The sequence below is a fragment of the Amblyomma maculatum genome, chromosome 6, assembly GCF_055883805.1.
Source record: "Amblyomma maculatum isolate TAMU_Amacu chromosome 6, ASM5588380v1, whole genome shotgun sequence".
NCBI lineage: Eukaryota > Metazoa > Arthropoda > Arachnida > Ixodida > Ixodidae > Amblyomma > Amblyomma maculatum.
This window is the reverse complement of record NC_139349.1, coordinates 35,975,061-35,994,051: the sequence shown is the minus strand read 5'-3', so window position 1 is coordinate 35,994,051 and position 18,991 is coordinate 35,975,061. Positions and strand designations below refer to the sequence as shown.

Here is an 18,991-nt window from a genome sequence, read left to right as displayed (position 1 = left end):
TGCTCATGATAGTGATAGATAGATCATCATAATAAACTTCAAGAGGACGTGTTCATAACGTAAACGATAGTTAACGCACATTGCAGATCACTGATACAGTATGGCCGAAATTAGACCACTCGGAGAAGTGTAGAAAGGCCCAAATAATCCCCCACCTTGAAAGTGAAAAACATCGACAGCTGTAAGACATTTACAAATAAAATTTGCCCTGCATCCTAACAATCTGGAGGAGAATGTTGCCAGGATAAATGATGGAATGAGATTGAATTTGCGGAGTGAGGTTGAATATTAACTGAATTGAAAAATTACCTAAGATGCGGTGAGACGCGGGTCGCGCAATGTTGATTCTGTACTCCTCCAAATAACTCAGCTCACGAAAAAAATGTAGTTTCGTCGAGCTATCTGCATTTATAATGCGGCCATTGCCAATTTTGGGAGGGTTTAAGTTAGCGACACAGCTCTACCCACTTCTGCGATGACAATATCAGATTAGTTCGAGAACCGGAAGTTCTTTGAAAAAAAAAAAAAATCTCACCTGCAGTTTATCTTGGCAGCTAAACGTAATTTAGGTCAAGAGTCTGCCTTTCATGCAATTTTCCACTGGAGAATTCATACTGGAATTAATATCCCGCTTGTTTCGCATAATAGACACTAAAAGGGTGCTTTCCAGCATAAGTATTTTATTCCTCTGCGGACAGCACGGACATTTATGGGACAGCCTTTGAGCAGTGTTCATTTGCGTGCGAAACACTGCACGGACTCGGGCTGGTCCAAAGGCCCGAATCCAGACCAGCCCGTGGTCCGGGCATCGCGATCAATGCACTGTATTTCAGGGCCGGCCTTGAAGTCGCGGGTCCGAGCCGGACTCAGGTAAGTAGAAATGCCGCCAAAAGTAAATGGCAGGAGACTGTCGAAAAATTAATTTCTTCGAGTCCAAAAGCATAATGATAGATGTTGATGGTCCGCTAGTTGTGAATTGTCATGATGCCAGTTAGTCTGCGCAGATCTATTGAAGGATGCAGAAAAGGGGAAGGAAATTACATTTTCTTGCGCTATGGTCTAAAGTTTACTTTTGACAGCACTTGTATATAAAGGGTTTGTGTATGGCTCAATCATTTGGGGCGTTATAGGAGCCATAGAGAGGAAATTGAACTGTGGCGCTGATTAAAAAAAGAATCGAACGGAGCACTTCTTTACTTATTTTAGTACCTGCTATAGCAGAATTTTCGGCATGCGACACAATGTGCATGCAATTACACTGAATTGCTGACATGGTCTATTCCAGCTATCAACGAGCACATATCGTAAAGTCCCACAGAACGCGCTCTCCATGTGCCCGATGTTTTTTGTTTTCTTTTTTGTAACCGCTCATGACCGGGTATTTGAAAATCTCATAAAATCTATTGGAGAAGTTTTTATTCAACTGTTCGACTGCCAGATGCTGGCTCCAAGACACTCTTTGATTGTGTGCCATCGCCTTCCAAAAAAAATGTCTCTGGTGGCGAGCAACGCTGTTGGAGACGGGCATAGTGTTTTTTGGGCATTTTGGAGCTCGAAGCACGCATTACGCGACAAACAAGCGCTTCTGACATTTCGTCTTTTAGAAATGCGTCCAGTGCGGTCATGAATTCAATATGCGAAACTACGCTAATTACAAAAATGGAATTGCTATTTGTTGATGAACCTTGGGGCCATTTGCTGACAATGTAATATTGTTGAAAAAGCCAAGAGAGTGAACCCACCAAAATTTTCAGTCGTTATTTCTAACATTACGGGCCACTTCTTTACTTATGTAGAAAGATACTGCTCTCACTCAGTGATTAATTTACCTCGAGGAGCTGGGAGAATGGACCAAGGCCCGAGCCCGAGTCCGGACCTCGCGTTGAAATCAGCAGGCTGGGATCGGGCTGAGGTGAGTCATAATGCAGGAGGCCCAGGCCCCGCGTGGATTTCAAGTTATGGGAAACAGCGCGGGTTTAAGCATTGAGTTCTGGGCTTAGGCTGCGGTGCTGACTTAGGCTAGGCTTGTACGGCGATCCGTAAACTACTTTAATTGTTTTTAAACTCCTTATTCTCCAGCCATCAGAGACAGTACTGCTCTCTTGTGAGAGTATCGAGAAACGCTGCGCCCGCAGCTCCTGTTATGAAATGTGGCGCACCAGCTGCACTTCTTTCCGACGAGGTGGCAGCACATCGCTGCGCGCAGCCATCGGCCACGAGGGGTTCTACACGTAGCCGAATTCCACCTCAGCGAACTCGCGACTCCTCAGCACATATTTAATCGCAGTTATCTTTTTATAGATAACTTTTGTTATCTGGAGTCTTAATTAACTCTTTTACCATCCTGAGTTGTACCGCATCATTCCACCTGTGTCGTATCATTGTCGATTTCCACCATATTTATGCAAACTGTTGTACAGCTCTAGTTTATTCTTTTTATCGAATACCTTATGATGCCTGTATTATATGAACTTATCTCCTATATTTGTAGTTTAATGCATAATTCATGCACGCTGGGCTGTACTGCGAGCCTTTAATTAATCTTGTTTACTTTGTAAGGGGAAGAGGGGACTAGTCAAGCTGGCCTTCCAACTTTTTCTCCCAACCTTCCCTCATCAGTTTGGATGAAAACATAAAGACAATATTGTTAAAATCGTTGGAGTGTTTTGTTGTCGCCATGCGCTTCAATGTACGAGTTGATTTACAAGCCCGAACTCATTTTCCCACGGGCCCAATGTACTTGTACACAAAGTACTTGTCAAGGGAAATAAAACGAGTTAATAAATGTTGGTGTCGGCCAGGGCTAGCATGTCCTTATTATTTCGCTATCATGTTCTCATTACAGTCGCCGCAAAATTATATATGTGGTCTATTATTAATAAATTATGGTACATAGTGAAGACTGTACTGTACTGAACTTGTACTGAAGTATCTTCCGTACAAGTTGATGTTTGACGGCTGGCAAAATACTCATATATCGGGTCTTCACGGAAATTTTAATAAAAATCGATTGTTTTTGTTTTTAATTGGAAATCAAACTGGTCACTTTAACGCTGTTTTCGAAATTTGGCGGAATTTGATAGGTTGTGGAGAAAATGCCCAAGCTCTGGAGCCTCAAAATTTGCCTGAATTAAGAGCATAACCTTCATAATCAAGAGAAAAAGTTTTAGTGAATAGAACTTAATTCTTCGTGTCAGAATGTAGGATTGAAAATAGACGTTTTTGCAACGCGTTGCTCCTGGAGCAATGTCTGCGATTCTTTAGTAAGTGATTGACCAAAGCACTATGCCTCAGCTGCACGAGTGTAGCTCTGCTTGAGCAAGAATAGTAGTCAAGAAGAACAACCGCGTTTGTCATCGAGCGGTATGCTGAAATGAATGACCTCGTCGGCAAAAAGGATGTACCACATTCTAAAGCCCCTCGTATATGGCAGCAATCAGAATCTGGCTACGATTTCCGTCAGCGAACACTCAAACCTTACACCTTTTTTATTGGTGGAAGGTCATTCTACAAACATGGCTCCTAAGGAGAAACTAGAACTGATCCTAATTAGTGTGTTCAGTCTTTATTCGGGTTTGGCTCTGCTCTGAACAGTGAACTCTATTTGGCACAGATAACAACCGAGTCTTTATGCCACACCTTTGTTTTTTCATCACTTTTATTTCCACGAATATTTGCCAGTGTTTTAAGAAATCTTTTTCCCTTCAAATCTTGTCACTTCTTAAGTTGAAAAGCGGGGCTGGTATGGATTCCACAGAACGCCTCCGGTCCAAATGAAAGCGTGAAGCTGCGGTGATTCCGCTTAACATATGAAGCTGCGAGAAGCCTCGAGATCTACGGGGCGTACTTCCGTATTGTTTCTATGGCGACGTCGTGCAAGATATCCTTCGCCTTACATCCGATTGCATAGTCCAGATGGCGAAACGTCTCCCGAGGAACCACATAGCGGAGGACGGCGTTAGAGCCGAGTTTAGCAGCCAGGTCTTGCACGTCGCGCGGGTCGGCCACGTTGTCCCCCGGCGAAGAAAACAAGGCCACGCGCGTTTGTATGCGCTCCAGAGGGTAGGGAGGTGGTGTGATCTGGGCAAAATAAGGTGTTAAGTGAAATACATTGACTCTAACGGCTGTTATGTTCCCGTTGAAATTCTAAAGACGCAAATAGGGAACGCATAATGTCCCTCCAGTAGTTTGATTTGGTTCTTTTGCTGTGGGGGTTTTAACGGTGCCGAAGTGTCATAGTCTGTGAGGGGCTTCGTAGTGGAGGGCTCCAGAAATTTCGACCACCTGAGGTTTTTTAACGTTCTGGGACGTTGAACGGTGCATAAAATAATTACATTTAGTCTCTATCGAATGCGGATACAGCTGCCAGGATTGAGCCGGCGTCCTCGGAATCAGCAGTTGAACGCTCTAAACCCTAGGCCCCCGCCACTAGGCAATTTTTCAAATGTTTTCAATGGTAAACAGCATATAATGAGCAAGAATAGCAAAATTGTTATTGAATAAGAATTAGGTTTCAAGGCTAATTACTTCCCTGCAAATTCTTCCAACTATGTTGCCAATCCATAAATCATCATTTTAGCGCCTAGACTTTTTATGATTCACGCACTATAGCATGCATGCCTGTAGAGTATGCTAGCCTAGGCGAAACGACACTGTCGTCAATGAGAAGGCTGGAAAAAGAAGTATGATGCACCAGTACTCTTGCTTCAGTCTGCCTGTTGTGCTGAATGAAAAAAGAAATCACGAGGGACTTTAGCGACTAAACTAGTGAAAGGCGAAAGCCTGAGTGCCGCATTCTGCTACGCAACTGGCACTGATTAGAAATTAATTAATTAATCAGGGAATAAGTAGGCCACTGATTTATTGCCTAATTCATTAATTAGTATTTAATTATTGATTGATGCTTGATTGGCATATGGCTATATAAGGCATACATTCGCGCATACTGTGGTGATTCTCTGTGATTGGTCGAGAGCTCTATGAAGTCATCCCGCCTCGGCCAATCAGAGCCGCCGCAAAAGCGGGACACATTTTGTCCACGACAGCATGAGCCATTAAAGGCTTTCGCATAAAAAAAAAGCCGCAAAGTGTGATGGTCCACACGCCTGAAAACGTTTGCAGAGAATGTTTGCAGAAAGCTGCGTCCTTGCTTAGAAAAGCAATGCTATATACATTTTGACTGCCTGTTTACCTGGCCGTACCGCTTCTTGTTTTCTGTTGCACCATGGTCATACATTACGAAGTTCCTCTTTCGGTAGATCTGCAAGAAACATCGACAAGCTTGCAAAAATCACGTAAGCGTATAAATAAAAAATATGTCTACTATGGTAGGAAGTATTTGGAAAGGTCTATTTTGTCTACAATTTTCGACGGATGGTTTTAAAATCTATGCATCAGGCGGAAACAGTAAAACGAAGCATGCGAGTCTAGAAAATATATCCTTCTTCGCCCGGAAAGTCTAAAGCAAACGTAACAAGTACAGCACGAACACTCCGCATGGACCATGAGATTTTGCGCTCTACGTAAGCCTATGCGCTGCTATAAGAGCGCGAGTCCAACCGGTCAGTAAGTTCATTTTCTTTCTGGGGCACCGGACCGTGCTCTATATATGCGTAAGCGAATAACAGCGTCATAAACATATTACAGCTGAGTTCTATGTGGTAAGGTTTATAATGATCGCATATTAAAGGCAGCAGCTATCAGAGCAAATTAAATTTAACACCTGCTGGGTGACGTAACATGGGTTCGTTTTTTTTTTCTTTTGTCTTTTCATGTTAAAGATTCACTGATCATGTAAAAGTCTGATTCCAGTGAACGTCTCAGTGCAGACCGTAACCTGTTCCGCAATGTGAACAGAAGGGATATCCCCACTTTTACTTTCGTGTCGTACTGCAAACACTCGCAGACAATGACACAGCCCTTCGCAGTGTAATTGTATTATTCCAGGTTTCTTTCTGGACTTCCAACATCTTTCGATACCCAAGTGCGCTCTCCAATTTCGCCTGAAAATTCAAACGAGCCACTCACCTGGGAGTAATGGCGCAAGTTTGTCGTAGTTATGCCAGTGGGTACGTGGCCAATGTACATCGGCTCCCGAGTCTGAAAAGTCCCAAGGATACGGCATGCTCAGATTCCAAGCATGGCGAATGAATGCTCGCGGTAAATCCAGTACAGTAATGGTGTTCAAACGGATGGTATTTAAGTGCAGACATTAGAGTCGAGAAGAAACAGAAGTATAGAAATTATTGAATAGCCCTTCTCGCGGGATTTCTGTGAGAAATTTCCTGCGCTTGCATACGAAAATATGCATTAACGCAAATTAGTTTCCATTTTTAATGAAGAGGAATATCAACTTACGGGGATCTAAACACTTAGAGCTATACTCATGTCAAACGCTGATTGTCTACATTTTGCGGTTGCCGCAACGTTACGTAGCTCTCCACGTCTTTGTCAACACTATATTTTTGTAGGTACGTCTCTGTGCACACTTCACAACGCGGAAGACGTTGTCCATAGTGTGCATAAAATCCCATTCCCCATGGATAGAAAAATTGGCGTTGTATATTAAATTTTATTAATACTGACCTTTGCAAATCAGCGGGTCATCACCTTTGTAGTTATTGTGTCTCGTCAGCCAACTACCTCGTTAAATCATGTTTTTGGACATGCATGGTAGAGCTATCCTCCGCTCTAAACTTGAAAGTATCTATTCTTGTTCTAATAGATATGTTACAATAAAAAATTCATATCAAACAAAAAACAACAGCAATTAATTGCCTCAAGAATTCAACCCGTGAGTCCAAATCGTGGCGCTATACATAGCGACAGCTTAGGGTCATTGAAGGGAGCAAGACGCTTTAGCTTTTACCCCAGAAACTGGGTTAGCACTGGGCCGAACGTCTCCCAATTTGTGACCAATGCTCTTACCCGCACAGATAATGAAGTTTTTCGCAGCAGTTTGAAACACACGGATACACAAACATACGCTTCCAGGCTGTGTTAACCTCACCTCATTAAACTGATACGGGCTTGTGAACGTGCTTAGGGTAAACACCAGGGAGCAAATCTCGCCCTGCAGTGCGATTTCGCAGGCAGCCGATAGGAATTGCCGTAAGTCTGCAGACGTTCCCAAGTAACCAGTGCCGGTGACGATGTCAACAACCGGCTGCACAGAAGCATCAGGTAAAGGTCAACAACTATTTCTTATAAACACATTTTTATGTCTGCAACTAAACAGGCTAGTTTATTGCTTGAAAATGCTGGGAGGCGAGCCGGAAAGCTGAAAATATGGCCCGTTACTCGGCACTGGGAAAGCGGATATGAAAGGTATAGTTAACCTGCAAGCTAAACTTCAAGCTATACCAGCCGTGCCGTAAAACAAAATCTAAACTGCAGCCTCCGGGACCAAGCCTAGACATCCGCGCTGCAGCGTCTCTGTAAAAACCATAAACGCAGAAGTATAAAGTCGGCTCTTCAAAATACAATAAATATATGCTGAAAATTATCCTTTCTGTAAATTCCTCGTATCTTCTGCCACGATTCTGTATTATTCCTACACGTCTCCTTATGTGACAAGTCGTTTAGTACGTCTAGCTACAGCCCTATCCGAATTTATATGCTTCGCGTGATGCGAACAAGGCATGCGGAATCCATAATAGAGTCCGCATGAGCCGCAACTACCTGCCCGTCATAATCTTCATACAGAGCGTTTCACGAAGGAATATGAATAGACATATTTCAATTTGTTTGGCGAGATATGAGATAACTGCACTAAAATATTTAATGTTGCTTCCATCTAGCCAACATACGCTTCGGGGTTTCGGGGTCTGTGATAAAACAAAACAACTACTTTTTCGAGTTGCGGCGACAGATTATCTTCGAAACGATTTTCCATCATGTTAAAACTGAGGTATTTGCAACTGCAAGAACCAGACCAAACGGGGCCACACGAGGCTTCGGAACACGAAAACTGAAGTAAAGAAAAATCAGTTTGCTGCGTAACTACTCTTAGCGCGAAGTGCAGTTATAATGAACGTTACCTACACCACGCAGAGTGATCTTGCACATATACAGCTGCATCAAACCGCGCGAAAGTCAAACTTTCTCGTGTTTCCTGCGTTATGCGAACACCTGCTGCTTACTAATAGCAGCGTGCATTTTACGTACGGCGGCACTCTTACAGATGCGGCTGGAGTGTGAGGAGGATAGCAATGGAAACGCACCATGGAAATAAAAAGTATGTCACATTGATGCTCAAATAGAGCAACCCGGCTGAATACCGGCTTAATGCCGGCCGGTTTGCACCTGTTGAATGCACCTGTTGAAGAACCGGACGTTGTTCTCTTGATTTTAAATGAAAAATTACAAGCATGCCTCTTGATGGTGGTATTTGATAGGTGGCATGTGCTGTAGCCATTCAATTGGCATGAAATCGGGCTGCTCTTTTGAGAAGGTTATTAAACTCGGAAGCTATAGATCCATAGCAAAGAACACTGCTCTTAGACCACTATCACTTTCGGATGACGGACTTGGGTTTAAAAATGGGTATTTATATTCATGTCAGGAGGTGTTTGAAGCGTTGTGTTGTATGTTAATTAGCATGCGTGAGATTATGGCACAAATTAAGATTGGTTTTGATTTTGTGGGGTTTAACGTCCCAAAGCGACTCAGGCTATGAGAGACGCCGTAGTGGAGGACTCCGGAAATTTCGACCACCTCGGGTTCTTTAACGTGCACCGACATCGCACAGCACACGGGCGCCTTGCTTTTCGCCTCCACCGAAAAGCGGCCGCCGAGGCCGGGATTCAATCCCGCGTCCTTGGAAACAGTAGTCGAGCGCCGTAACCACTGCGCGAAGTACGATTAAACACTGTCGCATCCTACCCTTAAAAGTGGAGGTTAAGAATCCCCCAAATTTTTGTGCTCTGAAATAGGCTTGTACAAAAGTTACACGTTGATGTCGCCATAAAATACGAGGTTGACGGGCCATGACGGCGAGGGTGGTAGGTGTGCGGCAAATAGAAGAGGCTGCTCGGAATAGATGATATGCATAAATCCCGGATATGCGAAATCCGGAGCGCCACCTCTTAGCCTTCAGAGAACTACGTCCGCCATGTTGGCTTGGTCAACTAAACGAAACCGCTGGCCTGCTCTTGGTAAACACAGCTACGCTTCGTGTAAAAATGAAGTCCGGGTACAATGTTGCGCCGCGATTTTCACTCTGCGGGAATACTACGATGCGTGTGGAAACCACACACGTGTCAACATTGCGTTTGTTATTATTATTTTACTGACCGCGAACGCTCACCAAATGCTCTGCAAGCTATCACGCGTAGACACGCCGTCCAATACACAGCGCCTACTTCTTGCGCTGATTTTCTACGAACCATTGTAGGCCGTTCGGTTTAGAATTATGATGCATATTGTGTTATTTGTTATCTGAAAAACAAAAGAGGAGCCAACTTGCATGTTAATTAACTCTCCAGGAAAGCATATTTGCACGGTCGGATGTAAACACACTGCAGCGTTTTTCTCTTTCTTTCTTTATTTTTTTTTATCGGCCAGAATACGCCGGGGCTGTTCAAGCTTGCTGTCCGGCAGCAAATAATAGTTTTGCTTCATGTAAAGTCAAATCGGGCCCATGCGCTCTCCGCGAGCTCCAGTCACAAACCTCGATTTGTCACATCTTGAGCACTTATAACCATGCGCTACTTCACTTAAATTAGGTTCGCTCGAAAATTGGGTAATGAGTTATTTTATCGCGCCGAACTCGAGAAACACGTCTCAAAGTATGACAGTATACTGAAAACTCTTCAAGCCCTCCAATTTTGTTATTGTTGCGGCAAGCGGCGACAAATTGCTCCGCAGCAAAGACATTTCCGCTTTGTACAACCTGGTAGCCAACAAATTAAATGCAGAAAGCCATCAAATCATGCCTTCACACCTACAGACACGATTTAGTCCAAACAGCAAGTGCCGTATGCTGCTTTGTTCAGCTTGCTTTCAGGTAAAATACGTCTAATAATATATCGCGCGAGTGTGTGTGTTAGTTCTATTGATTTCTTTACGTCAGCTCACCTCGAAACGAGAATACGTGAAAAGCAGCGCTCAAATTTGCCGGTACCAACCACCGTCATCATTAGGGCAGTTTTTAACAAGCCAGCTTCGTTTTACTTACCTTTTCCTTTTGTTTTAGAAATATTGTTTGGACGAAGAATACCTCTTGAGTCAAGGGCGAAGGTTGTGCAGCCTTCTATAGTATCTAAATTGTGTTTTTTGGATTTTATTTGAGCCGGCATGGCAGCTTAGTTGCAAAGAATTCATCTCTCCTTGTTTTCGCAGAGGAGTACTTGCGAAAGTTGACCTGATATTTTACAGGAATAATGAGCACTGGCTGTGCCATTTGGATTGTGAAGAACTTACCGCAACCACAGGCACCAATGGCAACAGCAGCGAAAGTGGAGAAGCCATGTAAGTCAGGTTTGCAACTGGGCCGTAAGCGCAAAGAAGGTTCACCTGAATAAAAACGAGTAATGCATAATGGTGTCACGTTGAGCAGCTGTAATCTTATGCATGAATTTCAAGCCAGAGCGGATAAATTATTGGCGGGAGGAATTCGCCAGCAAGACGAAAGCTTTAGAGGCATGTGTAGATTTATTCATAGTGATTGAATATATGAAATTTGTACTTGATAACGAGGTTTTGAAGTAACGGGAAGGGTCGAGTCATTTAGGTACCAGAGTGCAGAGAACACGTAACGATTCGCCATAACCGCCGACATTCAATATTCCCTAAACTAGTTTCCTCAACGCTCGAAATGGCCCCTCCTGCACTACTCGGGACCCGTTGTCGTGACGCTGGGGCTATGGCGACCCGGCCTTCACTTGGTAGCGTGCAGAGACTCGGGGTTGAAGAAGGACTGAATCTTCGAAGTTGGTAAAATATGTACAAGCAGGTTTAATGGCACTTTGAGAAACTTATTTACAAGATTATTTACACGAAAAAGAAGGGTACATCAGCAATATGGCAAGCGTTAAGAGTTCATAGCGAGAAGCGACTGGATGAGCCGTTTACCCAGGGCCCAGAGCGACATTTCGTGCTCTGCAGCGTCCTTAAAAACCCCCTATGTCCAGCCCCTCTCTGAAGATGCTGACCAACCAAATCCAGGGCACGCCCCTCAGGTATCGGCATCCAATCGAACACATCACTGCACTGATGGTCTGAAGCACTGACTGGTCCGGCATTCATTCGTTGGGCGTGATCACTTGTTGGCGGGAAAAGCTTGGGAACGGCGAGGAGAGGAGGTACATTTCTATTCTTCAGCAAAGAAACCACAGGCTGGTTCTGGGGGTTTTACTTCTCAGAAACCCGAGTGCACGTGGCGCCGCATAGGGCTCCCAACATGGTCCCTTTTCGACAATTGCAAATCTTTCCTGCATTCCCGGGAAATCACTTAATGGCCGTATGAGTCATGCTCTTCTCTTGTCCTGCACGTCAGCGGACATGTCACTCTGTCGTCTCCTTTGGATAGGAGGCATTCATCACTGGAGGATAGCACTTCTCGACTGGAAGGGTGAACAAAAGAAAGCACTTCCTGCTATTTCCCGCAGGGGGACGTTTCTTTGTGTTTTTCCAGACGTTCTCTTGACAGGGCCAATTTGGCATTTGCAGGTTGTCCACAAAGCAAAACATGCTTACAAAACAGGATTCCTGGAAACAGGCTCACTTAGAGCCAATGGACCATCACCACATATTCACAAAACTTTTCCATGCCCACAGGCGAACAATAGAGCGCGCAAATGCGGATGCTTGGTCGTAACAGCCTCCTCCCCCGCCAGAAGAGACTCGGAGGGCAGCAGCCGCAGCTGCTGCATGAAGAGACGACTTAATGGCCTGCACGTGAACGCTTGAAGCTCGCTGTTGCATGTCGCGTTGTCTTGATTGTTGTAGGCCAAATTGCTTGAGCTATCTGAAACTCAACCACATGTCGAAGCAAGCACTCGGCTCCCGTCTGAAGAGACCAGGTCAAAAGAAAACTGCCATTGTTGTTCGAGAAAAGCCCACTCTCAAGACGTTCAGGACCCACGTATGCCTCGAAAACCAAACGTGCTGCTTTACATAGTCATCTATATTCAAGCGCACGAAAAAAAAAAAAAAAACCTGATTATCAATTTGGATACATGGTGAGGAACATCTCGGACCGCTTAGAAAGAGCGGCTAAGCGCGTCCGCATTCCCATTTAACTTCCCCTTTTTGTATCTTATTTCAAAATTGTACTGCTGTAAAATCAAGCTCCACCTAAGAAGGCGACTGTTCTTCGATGTCGCAGTTTGCAGCCAAGCCAGGGGACAATGGTCCGTCTCTACGGTGAATTTGGCCCCTCCAAGATAGCACTGCAATTTTTGAATGGCCCATACAATGCAAGCGCATTCCTTCTCTGACGCGCAATAAGCCCTCTCTCTAGAACTCAGTTTTCTGCTCAAGTAGAGCACGGGGTGCTCATTACCGTCGTCATCTCTCTGGCAGAGAACAGCACCTAACCCTCGATCACTGGCATCACACTGGACCGTGAATTCTCGGCCATAGTCTGGAGCTCGCAATACCGGACGGCTAATCAGCACAGCCTTCAGGTTTACGAAGGAGGCTTCCTTTTGTTCGTCCCAGACTACATTTGTCGGTTCTGTCTTGCGGAGAGCGTCGGTCAGAGGGCTAGCCAAAGCTGAATAGTTAGGGATGTAGTGATTGTAGTACCCAGTCAGACCCAGGAATGCTCGAATTTCCGTCTTCGTGCTCGGCCGCGGGTAGTCTGCTACCGCAGAAATCTTAATCTCGCTGGGTTTCCTGAAACCTTGACCTACATTGTGACCCAAGTAGTCCACGGTCGCCCTTGCCAGGCAACATTTCTCGGCCTTTACGGTTAGTCCAGCTTGACGCAAAAGGCTCAGTACAGCTCTTAGATGTACCATATGGTCCGCCCATGAGTCGGAAAAAACCGCAATGTCGTCTAAATAAGGCACCGCGAATGTTTCACACCCCTTTAAAACCCTATCCATGAGTCGGGAAAAACAAAATGGAGCATTTTTGAGCCCGAAACTCATCATTGTTGGCTGGTAGCTGCCCGTCGGAGTGACGAAAGCCGCGTATCTGCTGGCGCGTTCAGTGAGCGGTACTTGCCAGTATCCTCGAGTAAGGTCCAGCGTAGTCACATATGCCGCTCTACTGACCTGTTCTACTCTCTCCTCAATATTCGGAATAGGATACACTTGATCCCTGGTGAGAGAATTTAGCTTTCGGTAGTCTACCACAGGCCTAGGGTCTTTACCTGGAGCTTCTACTAAGATCATAGGCGAAGCATAATCGCTTTCCGAGGGTTTTATTACTCCCAATTCCAGCATGCGAGTTACTTCCCTATCCAGAATTTCTCTTTGCCTTGGAGAAAATCGGTAGCACCTTGATCGCACTGGCACGTCTGAAGTCAGCTCAATATCGTGCTCAGTCAAATCAGTTCTGCCTGGCCTGTCCACGAAGCAGGCCTCAAACTCTGTTATTATCTCGCCCAGATCGGACAGCTGGGATTTCTTTAGTTCTCCTCTCTGCTCCGTCTTTTTGAGAAGCTCCTGAGCGTTGCTTCCTTTTCCGCTGAGGCAAATCAAGTTGTCCCCCATCTCCTCGGGAAGGTTTAACGTTAGATTTACCACGGCTTCCCTCTGCACATAAGGCTTCATAAGATTGCAATGATAAATGCGCACTTCTTTACGCCTACCGGGAATTTTCACTGCGTAGTTAGTGTTAGAAAGCTTTGCAACGACTTCAGCCGGTCCTTCCCACTGTACTTCGAGCTTATTCTGCCTTGAACTTCTCAGCAACATCACCTGGTCCCCGATACAAAACGTCCTTTGACGGGCTGTCTTATCATAGTACACCTTGGAACGAGCCTGGGCTGACTTCATGCTGGCCTCAACGAGTTCCTTAGTGTTATGTAAGCGATTCAAGAGGTTCAGAATGAATTCTACTACTGTTGGGTCTTCTCCGCGCCCCTCCCAGGCTTCGCGCACCATTCGCAAAGGTGAGCGCAGTGACCTTCCGTACACCAACTCGGCTGGGCTAAATCCAGTGGATTCGTGCGGCACTGACCGCAAAGCGAAAAGCGCTGCAGGCAGGCAGGTATCCCATTCGCGCTTGTTTTCATAGCACAGTCCCCTCAGGACTCGTTTGAGTACAGAGTGCCATCTTTCTACGCTGTTGCTCTGCGGATGATGGATCGAGCTATGCACTACCTTAATGCCGCATCGCTCGAGAAATGAGGTGGTGAGGACACTCGTGAAAACGCTACCCTGATCACTTTGTACCTCGGAAGGGAATCCAACTCGTGCAAACACTGACAGCAGCGAATCCACTACACTCTCGGACGTCACCTCGCGCAGCGGAACAGCCTCTGGAAACTTTGTGGCTGGGCATAACATAGTGAGGATATAACGGTACCCTGACTCGGTCACAGGAAGTGGCCCAACTATATCTATTACTAACCGGTGAAACGGCTCGGTAATGATTGGTACTAACACCATCGGAGCTTTCCACTTATCTTGCGCCTTTCCAACCCGCTGGCACGTGTCGCATGACCGTACAAAATATTCCGTGTCCTTAAAACATCCAGGCCAATAGTATTCTTGCAACAGCCTCTGCTTTGTTTTCTTTATTCCAAGGTGACATGACCACGAGCTGCCATGGGAAAGTCGCAGTAAGTCTCCGCGGTACTTTTGGGGAACGACTAATTGGTCCCGCTCTACTCCGCGCTTATCCTTGAATAAGCGATACAGCACTCCCTTTCTCATCTCGAAAGAAATATTGTTTGCTGTCTTAGTGGCGCGGTGGCGCTCCCTTATCTCCTGTATATTGGAATCATTGGCTTGCTCTATAGCTAAGTCCTCTCGGGTTCCACTTAAAAGTCTCGTGAGATTACTAGACACTGGCGGCAAGAGGTTACTCTCAAGAACGTCCTCATTCCGCGTCTCATCAAGCTCACTTTCAAGTTGACTTATCTGAGATGCCTCGCTCTCAAAGTTTTCTGACCTGCTATCTTCCGCATTTACCATTGTTTTAACTGCCGTTTCCTCCGCTGTGGATTTTTCTGGAATGAGCAGTGTAGCTAGTTCTCGCGCCTTTGAACGTGTTAAGGCTTGCACAACTCTGTCTCCGAAAAGGATGCCCCTCTTTCGCAGCAGCATGTCCGATTTGTTGGAGAACAAATACGGATAGCACTTAGGAAGCTTTCCTGAAACGGCAGCCTCGGTTGTTAATTCGCCGAAAGGGCCCTCGATGACCACGTTCGCGATCGGCAAGCACACACTCTGTTCCTCAACTACCTGTCGGATCCATGCACACTGTCCTGTATAGTCGGAAGGCGATACATACGCCGGATGGACAACATCCATCGTTGCGGCCGAATCGCGCAGTACCTTGCAAGGCTTCCCGTTGACTACTAGGTCATGCAGGTAGGGTTCTAAAAGCTGCATATTTTCATCGCAGTCCCTGACATACGAGAAAGCAATCTTTTCTTTCCGGCAGTTGACGGCAATGTGACCCTGCTCATTACACCTAAAGCATGTGAGCGGCTTCCTAGCCTCAAGCTTATTCTTTGTGTTCTGCACGTTGGTCACTTCCCCACTTTTCTCACTGCCGTCCTTTCTAGGGAATTTGCCTGAAGAAACCTTCATTTCTTCGTTTCCAACTCTAGCAAAGTGCCTTTCCTGACGGTTTTTCATACTGAACTTGGGATTGCGGGGCCTATCCACTGCTGGGTTGCTGAATTGTCGGCGCGAAGCATACTCCTCAATAAGTTCGGCAGCTTCAGTTGCCGACTTAATTTCGCCTCGGTCCTGTAACCAATTTCTTTCTTTTTCTGGGAGGCAGTTATAAAACTGCTCCAAAAGAATTTGCTCGACTACAGCGTCCCTATCACTGTAGGAATCTGTGCTCTTTAGCCACTCGCCCAAATTAACTCTTAAATTGTACAGGAATTCAGGGTAACTCTCGTCCCTGGACTTAGTAGCTTTCCGAAAACGTTGTCTGAACGCCTCGGCGCTAAGCCTATACTTTCTCAGAAGGCAAGCTTTGACCTTCTCGTAGTTGTCCGCGTCCTCCTTGCTTAGCCGCGCGACAACCTCCGCTGCCTCGCAGGGCAGAACCGTCAATAATCTCTGAGACCAAGTGTCTCGCTGGAAGGACAGTTTTTCGCAGGTTCGCTCAAAGTTAGCCAGATACAGACCGATATCCCCTGATATCACATATGGCTGCATGTACTTTGACATCTTGAAATCTGCCTCCTTGTTGAGAAGAGGTACCGCTAGCTGGGGACAATTGCCCGACCTCTTGCTCAACTCTAGTTCTAATTTCCGGAGCTCAATTTCTTGGTCCAGCTTTTTTGCTTCTCTTTCACGCTTCTTTTCCTCTTTTTCCCACTCACGTTCGCGCTCCCTTTCCTCTTTTTCCCTCTCAAGTTCACGCTCACGCCTCTTTTCCTCTTTTTCCCGCTCTTTCTGCTCTTTTTCCCGCTCCTTCTGCTGTCTGAGCTGTTCCTTTTTTTGACCGATGAGGTTCCATGCTTCACTGAGCTCCTCATCATCGGCTCCCAAATCTGTGATTGCCTTTATAATCAAAGGTTTTCGTGCCAAACCACTTGTATCAATTCCCAATTCCTCACACAATTGCAACAGTTCCGGTTTCTGCAGCTTTTGTAGGTCCATGATCGCTCCGAGTGTCGGCTACTTCCAAAACAACAGTGCAAACTACCAAACCTAAAGGCGTTTCCACACTCTCTTTACCAGTTCTAAAATCTAACCCTGTTCTAGAACCTGGTCCACATCAGAAGAAAAGCCAAGCACTCACCCACACATGCGATCGATGTTCCGAGCTGCCCTCTTGTTGGCCGATTGTTGCTCCTGCTTGTTGCTTGAGATGCCACCTCCGATCACAAGGTGTTGTGGCTTGTAGCTTCAGATCCACCTCCAATCACCAGATGTTGTGGCTTGTAGATTCAGATCCCACCGCTGCCACCAGTTGTCGTGACGCTGGGGCTATGGCGACCCGGCCTTCACTTGGTAGCGTGCAGAGACTCGGGGTTGAAGAAGGACTGAATCTTCGAAGTTGGTAAAATATGTACAAGCAGGTTTAATGGCACTTTGAGAAACTTATTTACAAGATTATTTACACGAAAAAGAAGGGTACATCAGCAATATGGCAAGCGTTAAGAGTTCATAGCGAGAAGCGACTGGATGAGCCGTTTACCCAGGGCCCAGAGCGACATTTCGTGCTCTGCAGCGTCCTTAAAAACCCCCTATGTCCAGCCCCTCTCTGAAGATGCTGACCAACCAAATCCAGGGCACGCCCCTCAGGTATCGGCATCCAATCGAACACATCACTGCACTGATGGTCTGAAGCACTGACTGGTCCGGCATTCATTCGTTGGGCGTGATCACTTGTTGGCGGGAAAAGCTTGGGAACGGCGAGGAGAGGAGGTACATTTCTATTCTTCAGCAAAGAAACCACAGGCTGGTTCTGGGGGTTTTACTTCTCAGAAACCCGAGTGCACGTGGCGCCGCATAGGGCTCCCAACATGGTCCCTTTTCGACAATTGCAAATCTTTCCTGCATTCCCGGGAAATCACTTAATGGCCGTATGAGTCATGCTCTTCTCTTGTCCTGCACGTCAGCGGACATGTCACTCTGTCGTCTCCTTTGGATAAGAGGCATTCATCACTGGAGGATAGCACTTCTCGACTGGAAGGGTGAACAAAAGAAAGCACTTCCTGCTATTTCCCGCAGGGGGACGTTTCTTTGTGTTTTTCCAGACGTTCTCTTGACAGGGCCAATTTGGCATTTGCAGGTTGTCCACAAAGCAAAACATGCTTACAAAACAGGATTCCTGGAAACAGGCTCACTTAGAGCCAATGGACCATCACCACATATTCACAAAACTTTTCCATGCCCACAGGCGAACAATAGAGCGCGCAAATGCGGATGCTTGGTCGTAACACCGTATTGCCAAGCCATAAACCGTATATGAACTCGAGCAACATCTCTCAATACGGTGTTGAGTCGTGATTACGGCGAAGACGCAATCCCGTGATGTGAAGACACTAAGTAACCATGAAAGTCGTGGCTCTGGATGCTCAGGATGTGCAGCAGGAGGCTGGAATTTCCTTGTCCCCCGGTTACGCCTGCACTCGTTGCTCGACGGTCGGTTCCTGCTCTGAAGTTTTCGAACATTTCCTTTATGGTTGCTGTTCGCGGCGTATAAATCTTGAGGGCGCTGGCCAGATTCTCAACATAGTTACTGCAAGCAGTTCAGAGCAGCGACGACTGCAGAGTTGATGCTGTCTAGCCATGCCGACATTTCACCTCGTGCACCTGCGATCGCGCCGTATTTTCGATAATAAACCCTGCGCATGCGCGAAGGCCACTGTTTTGAGGAGCGATCTCGTTTTTGCTCCGATGCTTCGAGTTCTCAATCCGTATTCTCAGAACTTGTGTCAGGTAGTGTTTTGAGGACAGTGACCCAACAGATGCACGCTTATTTTAGACATTTTTCTGAAGTGAGGGTAATGATGCAAGCTTTTATTACGAAATCATTCTCTCGTTTGCAACAGCAGCCATGTTTATAGCTGCTAAACGCCTTTTATGACTCCAACATTGACAAATTCACAAAGCAGTCACCTATTCATTTCGCACGCACTTTGGACTGCCAAATCATGATATCTAAATGCAGCTTGGCAGCATGGGGAGTCAATAAAGAGCATTCACACTGGCCGTTTCGGAACACTATGATTAATGGGTAGTTATTTTTGCGCGAAACTCATAATGGCTGCTTAATAAGGGGCACAATCTCTAAGTGGAGACGGAAGCACGTAAATCGCAGTTTAGTTTTTGAGTATTCCGTAAATGCACAGACATGTATAGGGTGCGTTTTTCAGGCGTTATGATAAACTTGAAAGAAA

At 45.9% G+C, this 18,991-nt stretch overlaps 1 protein-coding gene across 1 annotated transcript in view; it reads right to left on the bottom strand.

Annotated features, from left to right (window-relative positions):
* Positions 1 to 3,669: 3,669 nt before the first annotated feature.
* Positions 3,670 to 18,991, bottom strand: part of LOC146185509 (lipase member N-like) — a 28,765-nt gene continuing 13,443 nt past the window's right edge. Inside the window, exons 5-9 of the mRNA XM_084607846.1 lie at positions 10,423 to 10,515; positions 7,010 to 7,165; positions 6,028 to 6,099; positions 5,192 to 5,260; positions 3,670 to 4,080 (exon numbers count right to left, since the gene is read on the bottom strand). Coding sequence (XP_084463972.1) covers positions 3,835 to 4,080; positions 5,192 to 5,260; positions 6,028 to 6,099; positions 7,010 to 7,165; positions 10,423 to 10,515 — 636 coding nt within the window. The 3' untranslated portion in view covers positions 3,670 to 3,834. The remainder of the gene's footprint in view (positions 4,081 to 5,191; positions 5,261 to 6,027; positions 6,100 to 7,009; positions 7,166 to 10,422; positions 10,516 to 18,991) is intronic.